Source organism: Pelmatolapia mariae, linkage group LG8 (assembly GCF_036321145.2).
Source record: "Pelmatolapia mariae isolate MD_Pm_ZW linkage group LG8, Pm_UMD_F_2, whole genome shotgun sequence".
NCBI lineage: Eukaryota > Metazoa > Chordata > Actinopteri > Cichliformes > Cichlidae > Pelmatolapia > Pelmatolapia mariae.
Genome location: NC_086234.1, coordinates 7535488 through 7555162, shown reverse-complemented (window position 1 = coordinate 7555162; position 19675 = coordinate 7535488). Strand labels below are relative to the sequence as shown.

General features: G+C 41.8%; 2 protein-coding genes across 3 annotated transcripts in view; both read right to left on the bottom strand.

The window, feature by feature from the left end:
- tanc2b (tetratricopeptide repeat, ankyrin repeat and coiled-coil containing 2b) overlaps positions 1-9853 on the bottom strand; it is a 167549-nt gene extending 157696 nt beyond the window's left edge. For both annotated transcript variants that reach the window (XM_063482665.1, XM_063482666.1), the window contains exon 1: positions 9424-9853. The gene's annotated coding sequence lies outside the window, so the exon portion shown is untranslated. The remainder of the gene's footprint in view (positions 1-9423) is intronic.
- Positions 9854-13079: 3226 nt separating this feature from the next.
- Positions 13080-19349, bottom strand: LOC134633075 (uncharacterized). Its single transcript, XM_063481935.1, has 2 exons — positions 13363-19349; positions 13080-13179 (listed from the first exon to the last, which is right to left on the bottom strand). The coding sequence occupies exon 1, from the start codon at positions 19316-19318 to the stop codon at positions 13565-13567; it is 5754 nt and encodes a 1917-aa protein (XP_063338005.1). The 5' UTR covers positions 19319-19349; the 3' UTR covers positions 13080-13179; positions 13363-13564.
- Positions 19350-19675: the final 326 nt, after the last annotated feature.

Sequence of the window (19675 nt, the reverse complement as noted above, 5' to 3'; positions counted from 1 at the left end):
AGACCAATGTGTAAAGAAATTCATAAGCATCTTTTTCCCCCCCAGGCTCCATCGCTCTACCGGGTTTCATAAAAATTGTCGAGGCAATTTTTGCTTAATCTGACAGTAAAAATAGACGAATCCCACTGAATGTACACCATGTGTCATTCAATTTTATATTGAATCAGACTGTAGGACAGTGAGAGAAACCCAGAAGCTGGACTGGAAACCTGAAGACTTGTTTACTGGAAAGAAATGATAGGGATTTGGTGACACAAACTGGGCAAACCAGAAAATACAACAGAATAGCCTACTCACTGCTGATAAGAAACTAATGTCATCAACTCACAGGAATGTGTAAATACTCAAAATATCCATGGTACACCAACTGATTTAGCACGCCAGAGGTCAGGGTTCAGCAACTTAATCTCATTCTTGAGAGATTTAAGGTCACATGAAATGCTTTGAGAATAAACGTCCACTATTGTCCTTTAAACAGGGGTTGACAAAATTGCTACTAAAGTTAGAGCAGTACAGATTAGGGCTAAAGTGCAATAGAATGTGGTCAGAAGCCAAATCAAAGTTCAAAACGTTCTGGGACTCAACCCATAAAAATGTGTCTGAAAGCACCCCTTTAAGGTCATTTTGTGCCTTCTGAAGCACCTCTAGTGCTCCGATTCATCCACCCAACAAGGCCTACCACTTCCTCTTGTTTTTATGTTCTGATCTGCTAAGAAAATCTTCAATATTAAACTTTGATGTTTACCACAGATGTTGATATTTACTTTCTGGACAAGTTTGAGGTCCACGCTGTGCAGATGTACATGTGGTAAGAAAGAGACTTCCATGGACAGTAACAGGACATGCAAAAGTAACGCTGGAAGACATGCAGAGGTGCACAGGAAGTTGATCTTTAAGTGGAGACCAACTGCATTTAAATAAGGATGCTTTCCTTATTAGTCGTGCTTTCGGATGTATGATAAGCACTGACATGAAAGATCTTTGTCAGAGCATAAAAAAAGATGCTTCTGTAGTTGTCAAGCACAGCAGTTCCACCATGTTAAACACTCGTCACACGTAGCAGAGTATGAACACAGCTGAGCAGACAGTGGTGCAGCGTCACCATGGCAAAAAACAATGGCATTTTCACTTTCACTACAACCTTAACCACCTGTACATATGTATTTATACAACATATATAACAATTAAAAAATTAGTATCTGTATCAAGATTGAGATGGGTCTGAACCCTAATAGCAGGGTTCTGGTTGGTCTGTATTTTCTCCAGCCACTGGAATTCTTTTCCTTACTGTATTTTATTCATTGTAGTTCCTAAATACAAAGGGTATCATTGACAACAATTCTGTCTCCGGACTCTCAACAATGCTGCTTTTCATAAAAATCCTATTCTCTTCACTCCTACTCTTATCGTCACACCCTGCTTTAGCACACAAAGCAAGTGAAGGCAGCTGTATTAACAACAAGGAGCCCACTATATTCTACAGACACAAAAATGCCTGGAAAATTATAATGAACTTAACCCATTAATGGCTCTTCTCATCACAAAGCTGAGGCACATCTCCCCACACAGAACAACACTGGAGCTATTTAGATTCGACAGAGCACTAGTGTTTCTTTGACAACCTCACACCAGCCCACATATCACAACACAAAGCCTTGGCAGCCACATTGTCGATGTACAAACATTAAGTAGGTGACATGGCGCTCACCCCTGTTTGTCTTGTTTTGAACCCCGCAGTGGATGCCAAAGACCCCCGTGATCATCTAACAGTTACGCAAGCTGCTGTCAGCGACGAACTCAAGGTAGAGGAGTTACAACGCCTCGATGATGATGTGTTTGCCGTGTGTGCACAGAAGTTGACAGAGTGAAGACACTAAAACTAAACATCTTTGGAGTGAGGGGCTAGAGGTCACGGGTTGCTCCTGACAACATTTAAAAGTCGAAGCTGCTGGCATTATGCTGTAGCTGTTGTTTCAGCTATGAGACAAGGCTTTCAAGCCTGATAAATACTCTGTCATTCATCTGCCATCAGCAGCTGGGGCTGACTCAAGCAGCTGCTTAATAGGCTAACAGGGATCTTTGGTTCCCAGGAGGAAGTTTGAGTGGCAGACTGATTGGATACAGCCACACATCCAATCTTTGTTATCTAGAAGTCTGACCATCATGGCAGAATCAGGTAATGTAACGTAATCTAAGAGGTAGCAGACATAAAAGAATGCATGTGCTTCTTAAGCTTGACCAGTAAGAAATGATTAACTTGATTTCATTAAGGTTGCAATGCAGAAATAAGCTCAAAGACTCCAGTGACAGCAACAACTGCCAGTATGATATATATCTGTGCAAACTACAGGGAGAGCAGCAGAAATGACTTCCCACACATCCCAGCACAGGCTTCTGGTCTTGGGCCATATTCATTCTAATACATCACTCTGAACAGGTTGTTACAAGTCAGCATCTTTTAGACTTTAAAGGCCATTTACAGACACTTCTCTACATTCACACTGAGCCGCCAAAACACCAGAACAACACTGAAATTCTTCTGCAGGAAATTTACTGGCACCCATGAGGCTTTCCACTACGTCCAAATTGTTTTAATTTACTGTTTACGCTGCAAACACAGTGTGCCAACAAGCCAATTCTCATTATGATGATGATTGTGATTATTAGAAGTAGTTAGCTCTGATGTTTGGCTCCCATCGGTAGATGCTTTGCCCACACAGACTGTGACCTCGACATAGGATTATTTGTGCATTTATTATTTACTTAATTTTTTTCAAGTAAGTCAACAACAAAAAAGGATGTAGGCTTTGGTAGGGAAACAAAGAAAACTGAAGAAGAGGGTATGAATATCTGATTCCACAAGCAGCCATTTATCCCCATTATCTGTACTTATTTGAAACAGCAAATGCTGTCATACACCTTCTCTTCTGAGACGTGCATATAAGTGTATGGTAAAAATCAACTCATGCAAATAAACAAATTCTCCTTTTAGATGTACAAAATACAACGCTGAAAGCTGAATATGCATTGCATCAATATTTATTGATTTATTGTTACGAAACCATAACCGATTGCATCCACTGCAGAAAAAAAGCACTTCAATCCAGCTGTATTTTTGGTTTCGGCGGGCTGAAAGAGCAATGAGCGAAAAACATGTTTGAGAAATACAGACAGTCTTACAAGCACCGTTCTTTGAATCTATTCTGTTTTGACTGTTATGAAACTGTAGACCTGTTTTAATACAAAATACATTTCCCAAAATACTACCACGCTGCCGTTGTGGTTTCTCTGAAATAGTTCTTCTGCAGTAACAAAGCCACAGAAATCGACTGCATGCCGTTTGTGGCTATTTGTGACAAATAAGAGCGCAGAAGTGCTTGATCTTCGACTGCAGCAACAGAGTCGATTCCTAAGACAAAATTTAAGAATTTTCTATTCAAAGCCAGAGTGTGAGTACACTTGTACTTTTCACTGTTAAATTACAATGAAGTAGCAGCATTCAACCCCTATGTACAACAACATCTTACTGCTATATATAATAATTTACTTTTATTGTTCTTAAATGTGCTTTGTTGCCACTGTACTATTATTTTTGTGTTGTAAAATATAACTGCGTGTCTTTGTGTATATATACTTTGGAGTCTGTTTCTTTTCTTTCTTTACACGATATCAAATCTGTCAGAACCCATCTTCTCTTTGCGCCGCGTGTTTATGGGAATGCTGTTGTGATCAATGTTTTAACAACGACACTGACGATGAACACAGAGCTGTTTAATCGCTGCTGTACCCCACTGCTAGCTAAATCTTCACGCTGTTCTCAGACACAAGAACACAGAAAACATTACATATCCAACCGGTCCAGATTGTAAATAACTGAAATACCTGTCACAACATTTCTGCTGTTCTTCTCTTCTTGTATAAAGTCCTCAAAGACAAGCCATTATAGTATCATATTATCCCAACGAAGCACTTCACTCTCAGACTACGGGGCTTACTTAAGGTTCCTAGAGTTTCCAAATATAGCCTTCAGCTTCTGTGGAAACAGCTCCCAGTTTGGATTCAGGAAAATTGGGATGTCACCAGAGCACTTTCAGAAAATTCTGAATGTAACAGTACTTGTTTTGCTTTAGGACCACAGACACTTTGTGTTGAAAGAGATCAAGTTAGCACCATCCCTTGGTTCCCTTCTGATGTGGTTAGAGTCAGGCTGAGCACTTTTCACTCCTGATGCCATAGTATGCAACTATTTTATGTCATTACCTTTTGACCACCTCTCTCTCCTTAGTTATGTTTTGTCTGTTTTGTCTATGTGCTCCCATTCCCCTTAATTGAACACTTATATATTCATGATTGGAACATTTACATTTCTTTCTTTATCCTTGACAAAAACAAAAACGATATAACAATGGTAAAAATGTACAGAGCTTTGCTGATGCATTCCTCCTTAAAGGTGTCTGTATTTACTGTATTCAACTGTATCACAAAGAACAGTATATTATACAATTTCCTGCATTGTTTAGAGCAAATTGTTACAGTGTACGTGAGAAAGAGTCAAATTATCCTCGTTGGAACTCAATTAATGTCACTGACTCCCAGCAAAAGAACAGACAAAAGGATTCCAACAGCTAGGCGCAGCACTATTTTTCCTGACAAGAAAGCAGAAAGCCCAAGATGAAACAGCCTGGCTTACCTCACAGACTGGTCACTAACAAGGAAGAACAAAGTGCTAAGGAGACGCCTTTTCTGCATCATTATTACATAATCAAAGGGCCACACTGAAATGAGGGACATGCCCGAGGAGAATCCGTCCCTTGTTCAGTGCACCGTCGTTTCTTCCAAATGAGCCAATTTCAGAGTGTTTTACCAACTATCTGGAATATCTTTATCCACAGAGACACCGAGGCTGTTTTTTGCGGGTATAAAGTCAAGTCAGTTTTACTTACATTACTCATAGTCGCAAATTACCCTTGAGGGGCTCAAATGCAATGCAACACCCTGAATTTGAATAAAGAAGAAACCTTGTTAGAGGGGAAAAGAAGAAGACTGAACAGACGGTTACAGATTAGCCCAAAGAATACACATTATGGACAGTAATGTGTATAATGCCCTCACTGTGGTTTGCTTTGCCTTGCATTTCTAATATGATTTTCTTGTCCACTCTTGGGGCATGAATTGAGTTACTGGCTAAAAAGGAAATAAATTATAGCCAAAATATCAATTTTAATTCCCTTCACACTACATTTTCCCCAAACTGATGATCACTGCCATTTATCCTACAGTACACAAATAAATGGCAGTGTACCCAAAACTAAAAAGCCAAGCATTTTTTTCCCAAAAGGCTTTCCCGGTTTTCTTGACTGCTTTTCCTGATTACAGCAGCATAAAGAGTGCCATTTTTCCTCACAGCTCAGGGAAATAAATCAAAACATCCTGGAGAACGATACCTTTACTCCCCATACAGGAAACAATCTCACATTTTCAGGGCTGATAAGACTCAGAGAGCAACACCCAGTAGTGTCTGGCTTGCTCGTGGATGCACATCAAAAGAGCCGTTTTACCTCATTAAACAACAGACCTTTTCATATCTGAAAGCACAGTCGAACATTCTCAGGCGGTTAGAAGCCTCTTAATTAACTCCAGCTTCTTTTAAAGTCAGGAGTTAGTCAGATGTCTATACATTACTAAATCGTAAAATAAAGAAAAGCTGTACTTGTGGAGGGGGTGCTCTGCACTAATGTTTTCTACATTCAGTGTAATATTTCATAAAGAAACTCTGCTTGGCCTTGTACCCGCTTTGCCTCTTCTCCCGATTTAAACAGTGATTTTCTACATTTCCAAGACTGACTTTCACTGACCCACAGAATACGAATGTGCTCAAGCATTTCAGCCAAGGGATTAGGTGAAAAGATCAATAATCGCACTTCTACTAGAAAGAGGCTTTCTAGTTAAGAAGAAGTCAATTTCACCTCCTCTGTAAAAATGTCCCACAGCTGAATTACATTAAAATGCATTGAGACTAGAGTCAATAGGAAAAAAAGGAATTTGTATGACTGAGCTGTCCATCAAATTAAACTAAAATAATGTATTATTTGTCCAAGCCCTACAATAGAGTCTGATATGACACCCCAATGACAAGATCCTTAAAAAAGGACTTATTATATGAGCCTGACTTATTATATATGCAAAGCAAAGTAAAAACCCGATTTAGTCATATGTAGCCAAAGTCTGTATAGAAAAGATGGCAGCAACCAAGGTGACGCAACCTTTGTACACTACTGTTTTAAAACCTCAAGTGACCATATTTGGATAAGAGGGTGGAGTTCCAAGTTATTGGCAAATACTACAGCAGAGATACAACAACACTACTGTAACACTAAAATTCCATAAAGAGGAGATATGGCACTCAAAGAATCCTTAAAAAAAATATCTCATCTGAAAGGTGTTTGTCCCACTCGAACCACCAAAAGAGCCAATCAAAAGCCCAAATGGGCTTAACCAATCATTTTGTTGTACTAATGGACTGAGCAATCAAAGCAGCTTGTAAAGCTGTGCACATGTGTAGTAAAAGCAATAACTGCAGGAAAACTGAAACCATATAAACGTAATCTTAGGGCAAAGTCTTCTGAGGCAGTTTTTATTGTGTTTGACAAGCAATACCATACATGCATTTTTATGTGCCTGAGATCATTGAGATTCATTTAGAAAAGGGCTTCAAAACAGCCACATGCATGAATGTCAAGATGGCTGCTAAAGTTAGCATTCTTTAATTGATTAAAGTCACGAAATTGCATTAAAATTGGTCCAAAATGCATACTACTACTGCCCATCACCCGGGATGTAGTTGCTAACCCCATGCCCAACCCTTCTCCTTTTTCATCCGGATTTGGGACCGGCAATGGCGGAGTCCAAAATGCATAAACTCCACAAATTCTGGATATTCAACAGGTTAATTTTAATGACTCCAAACCGTTGGCTGCTATCCACCTGTGCAGATCCACCTATCAAAAAAGCTACATGACTTTAAGTCTTAATGCAGGTTGAATTAGTGACTTATTTAAAAAAAATACATTCATTTTTGCTCCAATTTGAGCATTTTAACACAGAAGACTGAGGATCGGCTCATTGGTCAATCATGATTGCAGTTTTTTACCAATTTAATGCCGACTTTATTTTTCAGCCCTGGCAGGTGCTGCTTAGTTGAAGCGGAAAAAAGAAATCATAGTGTGAATTTACTTCTTTTTTTTTAAGATTATAAAACTTTTACCATGAGAGATTGTGTTGGCATGTTGTGGTAGGACATTCAGTACAAACACATCTCTCAGATTAAATGAACCAGTGTGGAGGATTTCATCCACATACTGAAAACACTTTGTCACCCCTCTTTCCTCAAGTGTGTCGAACATATGGACACTATACAGAAACAGCAGTGCAGTATGGCAGGTTTTGTGGAAGAAGAAACTCACCATATGTAGATATAAAGCGCTCAATGCAAGCCAACAAAACTACCATTCATGTTTTACATACAATGAAATCACATGTTTTGACAATCCACCCTTTTGTTTTAGCCTCTGTGGATAGTTAGCGCTTTATACATACCAGGATGTAAGCCATCTACCCAACAGATGCGCAGTGGAAGAAGGTAAACATCTCAATCAGCAACACAGGCGGTAATGTGTTTAGTGTTTTCGTGAGCACATTTCTATTAAGAATTATTCACCAAGATGCAAATAAGAGGCAAACTGGGATTTTATCTTCCGTGTAAATTCAATTTCTAGCATGGCCGATTGATTAATGATACACTAAATGTGAAAATTATTAACTCTTTACAATAAATTATTTTCACTGTGCTAACAGAGTTTTAGAGGGGAGCCTCTTAGGGTTAGCTTTGATTAAGTGACATAGCACAGGTTTTATTTATTCTTGAGTTCAGTGAAGGACTTGAGGGCTGTTTTGTGTCAACTTAAGGTGCAGAGAAATCGTTTTGCTACAGCAGAGCCTTTTTGTTTTGACCTTTGGCCGGTCGGTGAGGAAGAACGGAGGGACTGTGTTGGCTCGGACTGTGGAAAACAAGGCTTTGCCACTGCCCCCCCTCCAAGCAGGGAGAGATAAGCACGGAAAGACAAAAAAGTTTAGGGCTGGTGGGCTAAAAAAAGAAAAAAACATCATGATCTCATAATGGAAAACCGCCACACTGTGTGTGAACTCACATATGTGAGTGAGGAGAGGGGTAGCAGGAGAGAAGCAAAACTAGCGCATGTCGCTGATGTGATGAGAGAACGCTTTGAGGATGACTGTCTTTTATCTATGGTGAGTCGAGCTGACAACCAAGAACTTGAATAGCAGAGCACAGCGAGACAGCAGTCATCTGCAGCCTCATACAAAAACCATGAGTGCTGGAACCGAATCTTACTAGTCTGCAGTCTATTTTTCTGATAAATGCTTTTATCACAGCACTTCTCTGGTGCTATAAAAGCAACGCCTTGCAATTGTAAAACTGTGTGTAAACTATATGGCCTAAAAATGACATTTTCCTCCGTGAAGGCTTTTTGTCGCTTTACAGATCTTCACCGTGTTAAAATCAGAGCCGTAAAACTGTGAAACAACAAATCTGAAGTTTTCACGATCGAAAGCAGACTTACTTTCTTCCATATAAAGTGCTGAATGGTGATCATAGGGAAATAAGTGTTTTCCCCTTCCAAACAACAGGCATTACACAGATTAGCTGCCTTTGCTGAAACATACTATTACCACATAAGTCCCTGTAGAGAAGGACCAGATGTCAGATAATAGGCTGTGCTGTGAAGTAGGTGTTGGCCTGGAGCCATAGAACAAGTAAGAACAGCTTCTTCCATATATACCTCTTTGCTTTATGGACAGCCTGCTGGCTGGGTGGGCGACCGCCTTATACCTTGAGACTGTTAGAAGATGCCATGTGTGTAATCTACTCTCCATACAAGATAAATATATTTGTGTAATTGAGTAGATAATAGGCCTAACTTTTAAAATCAATACATCCTGTTAAAGAGAGAGAGGGAGAGCAAGGTCTGTGGTGCCTCTCCCTGGTCTTTAACTGATAAGCCTATCAATATATTAAAGCAATAAATCATTTCATGTTAGAGGAAAACACAACAATGTGTTTCAAAGTTCTGATATTAAAGTAAATCAATCACATATGCTGCCGGGTGGGGGGCTTCTTGTTAGTGAGTACAAAGGAACAGCTAAGTCTATCTCATTAAACACTACGCTGGGTTTTTATTGGCTTACTTGAATGGCTTGGCTTTCACTGTAAGCGGCTGAGAGGTATTGGCATTACAGGTTATAGATCGGCTGCTGCAGGAGCATGACACTTCTAAGACATTTCCATTCAAGGCATAATAAAACTTTAAAATGGCAATAGGTGCAGCTCAGAAAGGGATGGATTACCTTTTCTAGACTTGAACCTTTGTTTTTATGACCAGCTTTGGCATCACAGTCGTTTCTTCTCTGCTGCTGCTGCTGTTGCTCCGGTTCCCTGTCTGCCTGCTGGTGCTGCTGCTGCAGCGCTCCGTGCGGCTCCTTACTCCAAATTACCAGTCTGCGCGTTTCCAGTCGCTCCGAAATAGCTTACAGAGAGTGACTCCGAAAATAACTGCACCGATCAAAGCGGCCACATTCAGTCCAAACGCAGGGTGCAGTCACAGTAGCGACACCCCGGGGTGCTCCCGGCGCAAGCTCGGTCTGCAGCAGGTAGCAGAGCCGGACTCACGGCTGCTTCTCGCCCAACCAGCGTGTCAAGCGTCTGGGCCATTCACAACTAAAGTCATGCGTGTCTGCGTGTATGTGTGCGTGTGGAGCAGTCAGAGACAGTCAGTGCCCAGTGCCACGCAGCGCCGCAACATGGAGCGATGCCCTGCCTACCACTGCGTCAAGTCAGCTCAATTCGTCAAGTGCACCACATCCGGCTGTGCCTTTCAAAGTAAAAATCTCAACGGTCTCAGGACCTCAGGAAGCGCTTAAACCAAAATTAAAATGTGCTTGGAAAATCTTAATTTGGTGTTTGTGATCAGTGCCATCTTATTATACATTTTAAAAAAAAACTTGAACCAGGCGAACAAACTGAGCACCGGAGCAACATACGGCGGGAGGGGGGGGGGTTGAACTCAGTTCTGAATTATTTATGCTGAAAGGAGCCACTAATACCTAAATCATTCATAATTATTCAAGAGAAACAAGGTCGATGCCAATCAAACCTCCATTCATTCTCCCAGAAGACCATGGCATCTGACATTTAAAATGATAGATGGAGGGAGACGCTGGCAAGTGTCAGACATTATCCTGATCCTTTTCTTCCATCAGTCAATGAAATAACAGGTCTATCAGCCAGAGTAACAAATGGAGTAAAATTAACTCTACACAGCGCTTGATTGTGGCATAAAACTACAAGTTAAATCGATCTAAATCTATTCAGAGCTTTAAAAAAAGCCTTCATATGTAAGGCTTTTTTTGTCAGCGTATGCTGAAGGCATATTTTAGACAGAAAGAGAGACATTTAGTGCAACATTTAAATGTTTGGGAGATTGATTATCTTGTTTTTCTACTTCTTATTTATTTATTTAGTCATGTAACTGTAAAGGGCAAATAGATGGGCAAAAAATGCATGCCTCCGGACCCTGAAAATGAATTACTAGATGGAGAGTTTGAATCATTTATATCGAATGTTTAATTTATCAACTTGAATAATTGCATTGACATTTTGAATTTGAATCACATCACGTGAAATTGAATCAGTTGACTTGAATAACTTTTTATTTAGGCCTATTCTAGTGGAGAAAACACATTTCCCACACAGGTCAGGCGTCATGGACATGAATACATGTCACTATTTAAAATTTATCTTGTACAGTAATTAGTAAAAATAACCAAGAGAAGACTAGTACAAGTACAATTAGTACAAGTGTTAGAGAAATGAACACAAGGCTCTAGGGATGATGATGATGATTGTACAGCATCTTTAAAGACTTTAAAAACAACACCTAGATGGATTTATTGTGGATTTCTTTTAATCCACATAGGGTTAAAGAAAATACCTCCTGAAATTTGCCTCAACGAGTTGCAACTCAGCGGGACACTTTTGGTAGCTATCAACAAGATTCTGATACAAAATTCATAATTCCAGCTGAATATTTTACCACTCTTCTTGGCAGAATTGCAAGAGTTCATTTAAACTGCCTGGGTTCCTAGTATGGATCCAACTCTTAAGCATAGTCCACACACTTTTCAGTAAGGTTGAGGTAGGGGTTTTGGCAAGGTCATTCAAAAAATGTAATATTAGCTTGCATTACCCATTAAAACCAGGTTTGTATATGTATATCCTGTTGGAACACCTAACTGTGTTCAAATTTCAGCTGTGTAGCTGGTGATAAAAGAAAGATGTTCTCTTTCATCTAACTGTATGGGATAGGTTTTATTTGGGGATTCCTGATACTGAATTTGCTGAGTCATGTTAAATGTTTAGGCACCAGGTTGTACTTTTTCTGCACGAATTTATCGTGGAAATTCATGAACCGAGTAATTAATTAAAATACAAAATGATATATTCCAGAAAGGCATTCTTATCACTTTTGCACACATATTTACTCATATCAGGCCAAATTTCTGTCTTTTTGTTGCGGAGAAATAACCTGCTGAAAATGTCACTTGCTCATTTGACTTTAGGTTCTTAGTGCAGTTTCTGCTTTTCATCACATTCAAAACATGTCACATAATATTTGATGATTTTAATAAGCCATCTGCTTTCTTATTAAGTTTGGCTAAAAACAAGATGATGAGGCAACAGGTCTTATGCATTATTTAACAAACCGGCAATAACCATTGTGAATGCAAACTGAAAATGGCCTTTTATGTAGGAAAAAAAAAAAACGAAGCCTTGATACTGACTTACTAGTCCTTGTTTTGAGAAGTTATATTGTTCCGCTGCAGACTGAGATCATAACACCGTGTTTGTATGTGCCACTGATAATGAAGTTTACCACAAAAGATAAGAAAATATTAGTAAGTGAGTAGAGCAAGACCTGCTCATGTCTGAGGTATTGTTGTCGTGTTTAATAATTTCACAAAGGGGTTTTTCTTTGCAAGAACTCGATTTATATTGTGTCTCGATTGGATTAGTATTGTGGGACATATTCTCGGCATCATCCCAGAAATCTGCAGTCAGGGCTAATTAAGCAGTCTTTAAGAGAGAAAGCAATCATTTTCTACCACACTTGACACTTTACAGAAAAACATGACAACATAATTTATCTCAGCTTATAAGCCATGTAACTAAACACATCCATCAGTATGCACACTAACTAACAAACATGACAAAAAAGGTATTCTCTCTCCAAATGGTAATGAGAAATACCTGACGGGGTCCCTGGAAACTGGCTTTGGTGTGGGGGGTTTTGCCACAGTGTACTCACACAGAGTGTGATAGATGAGGTGGTCACAGATAGAGCTCCCCTCACCTCTAGAAACACATATGCTTCCACTGGCACTGAATCAAATCCTGCCAGAGCTTTCTTAATCTCTGTCTTCCCCTGGACTTTCCCGTCTGTCTGAATATAAAGAATGAAAACAGTAGAGGTGAGTGTGGAGCCCACTCCAGCCCACTGCAAGAGGAGGTAAGATTAACTGGGACTAACACAGGATTGCAAAGGGATCAGCAGAGTTGTGGGGAGCCAGAGAAGGAAGAGAGTGGCTCAGTGAACCTGCTGGCCCTGGATTTCTTATGCTAATCTACTGGGGTTGCAGGTCTCCTCAAATTTGTCTGATGTTATGCCAGTGTGAGAGATCCTTTTATCAGCTGCACATGGGTTTTGTATCATAAAGGAGCCAAAACATTTTCAAATTTGAAGTTACAGACTGGCCTATATTATAACTCACATAAAGGAAAGGAAGCTTTATTTCAACACTGTCAATAAAACAATATACCGGCTAAAACAATTAGTCTGAACTGCACCTAAAATTATTTTAAACCCAACAACAAAACTTCATGTGCATTATAGTGATGAAAAAGTGTGTCCAATTGTTTATTTATATCTTCACAAGTGTACTGGCCTCGTAGAACCACTTTCTACTATCCAGGAGTTAAACACCTCCACACAAAAGTCACTGACGCCAGAGTGGGTTTAGACTTCGCTTTATATGGCAGGTGTGAAACTGTAACAACAAAATACAGTGAATATGAGCGTCAAATTAAAATAATTACTTGAGGAGCTGCGTGACCAAGTGCTAATGCTAACACCAAACAACTGTCTACAACCATAAATTAGCACAGATAATACAGCATCTAAGTAACTATTATTAATCAACAGAAAGTGCCAAACAATAATGCATACTCACAGGGAATGCCTTTTTATCAGCCTTTCACAGCATAGATCACATTAATCAGTCGATTGTCTGAGTCTTTTACACTTCCCCTGTCCGCACACAGACCATGCCTTTCTCTTAAAGGGCCAGTGCACTAACCAAACAAAACATGTACAATTTTGACAATAGTCAGAACACTCCCCGCCTGGTATCTTAGGGATACCACAACAGATATCTAAACATCACTAGATAACAGAAAAACCATTTCAGAAATGGGTCTATAATAAGTCTTAACATTTCCCTTGGAAGCAACTCTAACTTCGGCCTTTCTGATGATTCCATCTTCACTCGCAACTGTCTTTACGATTACGCCCATTGGCCACTCATTTCTTCTTGTTTGTTTGTCCTTGAGGAGAACGACATCTCCCTGTTTAATGTCAATGTTCTTGTGGTGCCACTTTTGACGAATTTGGAGGCTGTGCAGATACTCCTTGCGCCATCTGCTCCAGAAAGTGTCTGCAAGGAACTGAACCCGCTTCCAATGGCTTCTGAGCATTTCTTTGGGTCCTACATCATCACAGATGGTGGGTACAACTCCAGTCTTTTGTGTCAGCAGCATCGCCGGTGAGAGAATGTGAGGATGTTCTGGGTCTGATGATACTGGCAACAACGGTCGTGCATTTAATATAGCTGTGACTTCTGCAAGAAATGTGGTCAAAATCTCATGAGTGAGTTGAACATGACCAGTTTGCAGCAGCATGTTATCAAGTATTCGCCGTGCTAAACCAATCATCCGTTCCCATACTCCCCCCATGTGGGAAGAATGGGGAGGATTAAAAACCCAGGAACACTTCTGATCCTGCAGAAAGTGTTGCACTTTGTCCTCTGGTGCATTTGTGGCCATCTCTTTGTGAGCACCAATGAAATTAGTGCCGCAGTCCGAGCGCAGTTGTTTTGCGGGTCCTCGGAGGGCGAAGAAACGCCTCAGTGCGTTAATGAAACTTGAAGAGCTCATCTCCTCCACTACTTCAATGTGGACAGCCCTTGTACACAGGCACGTGAATAATATTGCCCACCGCTTTCTGTTTGCTTGTCCCCCTCTTGTTCGCCTTGTAGTTACTTCCCATGGGCCAAACATGTCCATGCCCACGTAAGAAAAGGGGGGCTCAACTTGGAGGCGATCTACGGGCAAATCACTCATTAATTGCTCCTCAAACTTCCCTCTCAGCTTCTTGCATGTCACACATTTACTTATGACTCTGCTAATGCATCCTTTCCCTCCTACAATCCACAAGCCACTTTCTCGGACAGCGCCCTCTGTAAAATGCCTGCCTTGATGGCTTACTTTCTCATGGTGGTGGCGCACAAGGAGGGTAGTGATGTAGTGACTGCCTGGCAAGATTACTGGGTTGGTGTCTTTTACTCCCAGCCCCGCGCGATTAATGCGACCACCAATTCTCAGCAGATTGTCACTTCCAATCACAGGGTTTAGTTTTACCAGCGGGCTGTTTTTAGGGAGGTTCTGTTTTTCAGAGATCCTCTTTATCTCGTCTGCATATGTCTCAAACTGCACATTTTTAATGATCATTGTCTCTGCTTGATCTAACAGTTCTGGGGTGATGGCCGTTTTACAAATGTGCCATCCTTTACAGTTTGGCTCAACGTTTGATTGTGAAAAGCATTGTGCGATGTGAATCAAGTTTGACATGGTTTTCCGAAGTGAGCGCCATGTGGAGAAACGCTCCCAACGTCCTGAGCCCAAAACTTCCTTTGTTATGTTAGTGCAAAGTGTCTTTACCTCTGGGCGCACCTCTGTGTCGTTGTCTGGGTCCAGCAATTTGTAATCAGTCTGCTCTAGACGGATGTATGAAGGGCACTGGAGAAACGCTGGACCTGTGAACCATGTCGTGTGTTCTAACTCAGCAGCTGGAACTGATCGTGAGCCGTGGTCAGCAGGATTCTGGTCGGTCGTAACGAAATGCCATTGCTCTGGAGTAGTTGACTCTCTAATACGACACACACGATTGTTTACATAGACATAAAAACGTCTGGATTGGTTGTGAATATAACCAAGAACCACCTTGCTGTCTGTATAGAAACTGGTTTTGTCTATAGGGTGATCAATCTCTTCACATATGACCTCTGCCATTTCAACCGCCATTACTGCGGCGCAGAGTTCGAGCCTAGGTACAGTGAGCTCTGGCTGTGGAGCGAGTCGTGCCTTACCTAGGGCAAACCCAACCTCTGTCTTGCCATCCCCAGTGGTGACCTTGAGGTATGAAACTGCACATATTGCCTTCATGGACGCATCTGAAAAGACACAAAGTTCTACACATTTAGCCTGTGACAGTGACATTTTAGTGTAAGTGCGTGGAACGTTGACTTTGCTGAGGCATTGGAGGGACTGTTGCCATTCTATCCATCTGCCTTTCAGATCCTCTGGGAGAGGTGAGTCCCACTCTGTTGTCTGTAGCGACAACTCTCTTAGAAGCAGACGTCCTCGAACGGTGACTGGGGCCAAAAACCCGAGCGGGTCAAACACACTGTTCACAGTTGAAAGGACTCCTCTTCGTGTATATGGCTTTTCAGCGTGAGGAATGTGAAAAGTGAAATAGTCCTCCATTATATTCCACTTTACCCCAAGACTGCGCTGATCTGGGAGTTCATCCTTGAACAGGTCCAGATTTTGGAGATCCTTGGCTCGGTCTTGAGGTGAGAATGCGTCCATCACTTCAACCTTATTTGATGCTATTTTTAAGAGGCGAAGGTTTGAGTCTGCTAGCATGTCTTGTGTCCGTTTCAGGAGGTTGATAGCATCATGTTCGGTGGGGTCAGACTTTAAAGCATCATCAACATAAAAATCACGCTCAATGAAATGGCGAACATCTGACCCGTATTTGGCTTCTCCCTTTTGCGCAGCCCTCCTCAAACCATATGTGGCTACAGCGGGCGAGGGGCTGTTTCCAAATACATGCACGCACATCCTGTAATCCACGAGCTCTTTCTGTGGATCATTGTCTTTGTGCCAGACAAACCTCAGTACATCTCTGCAGTCCTCGCGCACCAGGAAGCAATAGAACATCTGCTGGATATCTGCGGTTACTGCGACTGGATGTTTTCTGAACCTTACTAGCACACCTAATAGACTGTTGTTCAGATTAGGTCCTGATAACAGCACTGTGTTGAGCGACATACCTTCAAACTGTGCGCTGGAGTCAAATACCACTCGAATTTGTGACGGCTTTTGAGGATGGTACACTCCAAAATAGGGCAGATACCAACACTCTTTGTTCTCTTGTAATGGGGGTGCGAGCTCCGCGTGCCCATTGTCCAACATTTTCTGCATAAAGTCTATCAGGTGAGCTTTCATTTCTGGGTTTTTATCTAAAGTTCGTTCAAGTGACTTGAGGCGACTGAGTGCGTAGCGGCGATTGTTAGGCAGCAGTGCTCTGGGCTGGCGGAACGGCAGTGGAGCCACCCAGCTTTGTGACTCATCCTGGAAACACTCATTGTCCATGATATTCAGGAACTGCAGATCTTCTATGGAGGGTGCAAGCTTATTGTCGTCCTTGGTCTGGCAGAAAACATTGTTTCCTATAGTTCTGTTTTGTGTTCTGTCCTTTATGTTTGAACCACCAAGTACTAAGTGTCGATTTAAGAGACTGGTGTCTGGCTTGACAGTAAAGTGGCTTTCACACGGGGAAAAATGAGTTGGCCTTCCATCCGATAGAACATGAGTCTTAAACGTAGAGACTTGGGAAGGCTTATGAGTATTGCCTAAGCATACATCTCCTATTATCACCCAGCCTAAGTCCAGTCTCTGTGCGTATGGTGCATTGTGCGGACCATTGATCTGACTGCGCACTTTATGAACTCTCAAAATGTCTCTTCCAAGCAACAGCAAAATGTCTGCACCACTGTCCAAGGGTGGTATTTTGTGTGCTATGCCTTTGAGGTGACTGTGTGCGTAAGCCGCAGATGGAGTGGGAATTTCCTCTCTTTTGTTGGGAATCATGTTGCACTCAATTAACATGGGCAGCTGAATAGCGAGGGAGCTATCGATTGCCTCTATCATATACCCAGAGGCTCTTCTGCCAGAAGTGAGACCTATGCCACTGCATGTCTGGAGGGTGTATGGCTCTGCCTTACCATTAACCTCGAACATGTCAAAAAACTCAGAGCGTGCTAGTGAAACGTTACTCTGGTCATCTAGCATGACATACATTCTCTGGCGATTACTAGGATCGTTGGCAGGGTAAACATTAACCAGGCATATTTTTGAGCAAGATTTCCCAGAAAATCCTTCCCCACATACCTCAGTGCAACTTGAAACAACTGCAGTCTCTTGTAGTTCTTGTTTCTCCCCGCCGTGACTTGCTGGGGGCTGAAGAGCTTTGGGAAAGCGAGGAACATCTGAATGCAGAGCTGTTGGGTGCTTATCACTGTTACATTCAGAGCATTTGATTTCTGCTTGACAGTCGCGAGCTACATGTTTGTTAGAAGCACAGCACTTGAAACAGATGTTGTGTTGCTTTAATATTGCCTTTCGTTCCTGAATTGGCTTTTCTCTGAAGCTTCTGCACTGTTGTAAGGCGTGAGGTTTGTTGTGCACAGGACAACGTTTGTCCGGTCCTTCCTCAGATATGGCTGTAATGTTGGTTTTATGCACTGAAACTGACCTGCGGTTGTTGCTGTAACCATCTCCAAGTTTGTCCCTTTTAACTCCAGAGTTGCAGGTTGACAGCAGATTGAAGCTTGGATCGTTGCGTGCCTTTGCTTGTGTCTGTATGAACTGTAAGAAGAACGTGAATGGAGGGAAGGTCACCTTGTGCCGCTGCTTGTAGTGTGAGCCTTCCATCATCCACTTGTCTTGTATCCCATACGGCAGCTTATCCACAATGGGAGCGACACCTCGCGCTGTATCGAGATAGGAGAGTCCATGCAAGTACCCTTCTTGTTTTGCTGCATTTATCTCCTGCAACAGATCACTAAGCTCTCTTAGTTTTTGATTGTCTCTGGGCCCTATTTTAGGAAATTGATCAAGTTTGGCGAAAAGAGCACTTTCAATGGCTTCTGGCGACCCATAGATTTCTTCTAGCCTCTCCCAGATTAGCTCTAATGCCACAGCTGGGTTTGTTATGTTTACAGCTTTAATGCAATGTGCATGCTTGGTAGATTCTGGGCCAAGCGATTTCACGAGGAGGTCGATTTGTTCAGACGCCCTAAGCTCTAGAGTGTCAATGGCGTTTATGAAAGATGCCTTCCAAGATAAATAGTTCTCAGGCTTGTCATCAAACTTGGTGAGTTCAGAGGTTAACAACTGACTTCTCATTAAATATTTGGCAAGCTCATTAGAGTCCCTAGAGGAATTTGGATCTGGAGGGTAGTACTGAAAACGTCCAGCAGAGGGCGGTGTAAACCCTGGTGAGACATGGCTGAGGTGCTGCTGATAGTTACCAGAGTGTAACTGTTGTCCTTGCTTTTCAGGTGAGTAATGTCTTTGATCAGGGGGTCTGAGGGAGCCATGGTCCTTTGGTGCTGAGGGCAGTTCATCCGGTGACATGTCCGGTGGCTTAGGTCGATTTGCATACTCGCCTTTTTCTATTTTGACGTCCTTTGATTTGACTGAATCACTGCGTGCCTGATGCATATTGACATAGTCTGTAGTTCGCTCATGAGAACTCTGTGTCTCCTTTGGTAAGCTCAGGTGCTCATCACTCATGTCAAAATTTGCAACAGCAGACTCCAAGACAGCTGCTTCAGCGGCTGCGGCCTCAGCTTCACTTTCTTTTGCTAGAACATCAAGCTTTGCATCTAATTTGGCTCTTTCTATTTTAAATTCAACTTCCTTCTTTGCAAACTCAGCTCTTTTTTGGGCAGCTTCAGCTTTAGCACGGGCAGTAGCGGCGGCTAACATTACGCTAGCAGTGGAAGAGCGGCTAGATTTCTTTGACGTCGTGGATCTTACTTCATATCCTTCTTTCTCCATCTTTAAGCTGATTGAATGTGCATTTATGCTGACTTGGTGTCACTGCGTCTGTCGTGCTGGTCTGGATACAGCGTGTAACAATGCAGTCTTCATCGTGGTTGTAGTGTGTCCCTTTTCACTGTACTGGCCTCGTAGAACCACTTTCTACTATCCAGGAGTTAAACACCTCCACACAAAAGTCACTGACGCCAGAGTGGGTTTAGACTTCGCTTTATATGGCAGGTGTGAAACTGTAACAACAAAATACAGTGAATATGAGCGTCAAATTAAAATAATTACTTGAGGAGCTGCGTGACCAAGTGCTAATGCTAACACCAAACAACTGTCTACAACCATAAATTAGCACAGATAATACAG

What these genes read in the sequence shown, in the direction of transcription:
- LOC134633075 (XM_063481935.1), bottom strand. Translation starts at nt 19,318, where the DNA reads ATGGAGAAAGAAGGATATGAAGTAAGATCCACGACGTCAAAGAAATCT.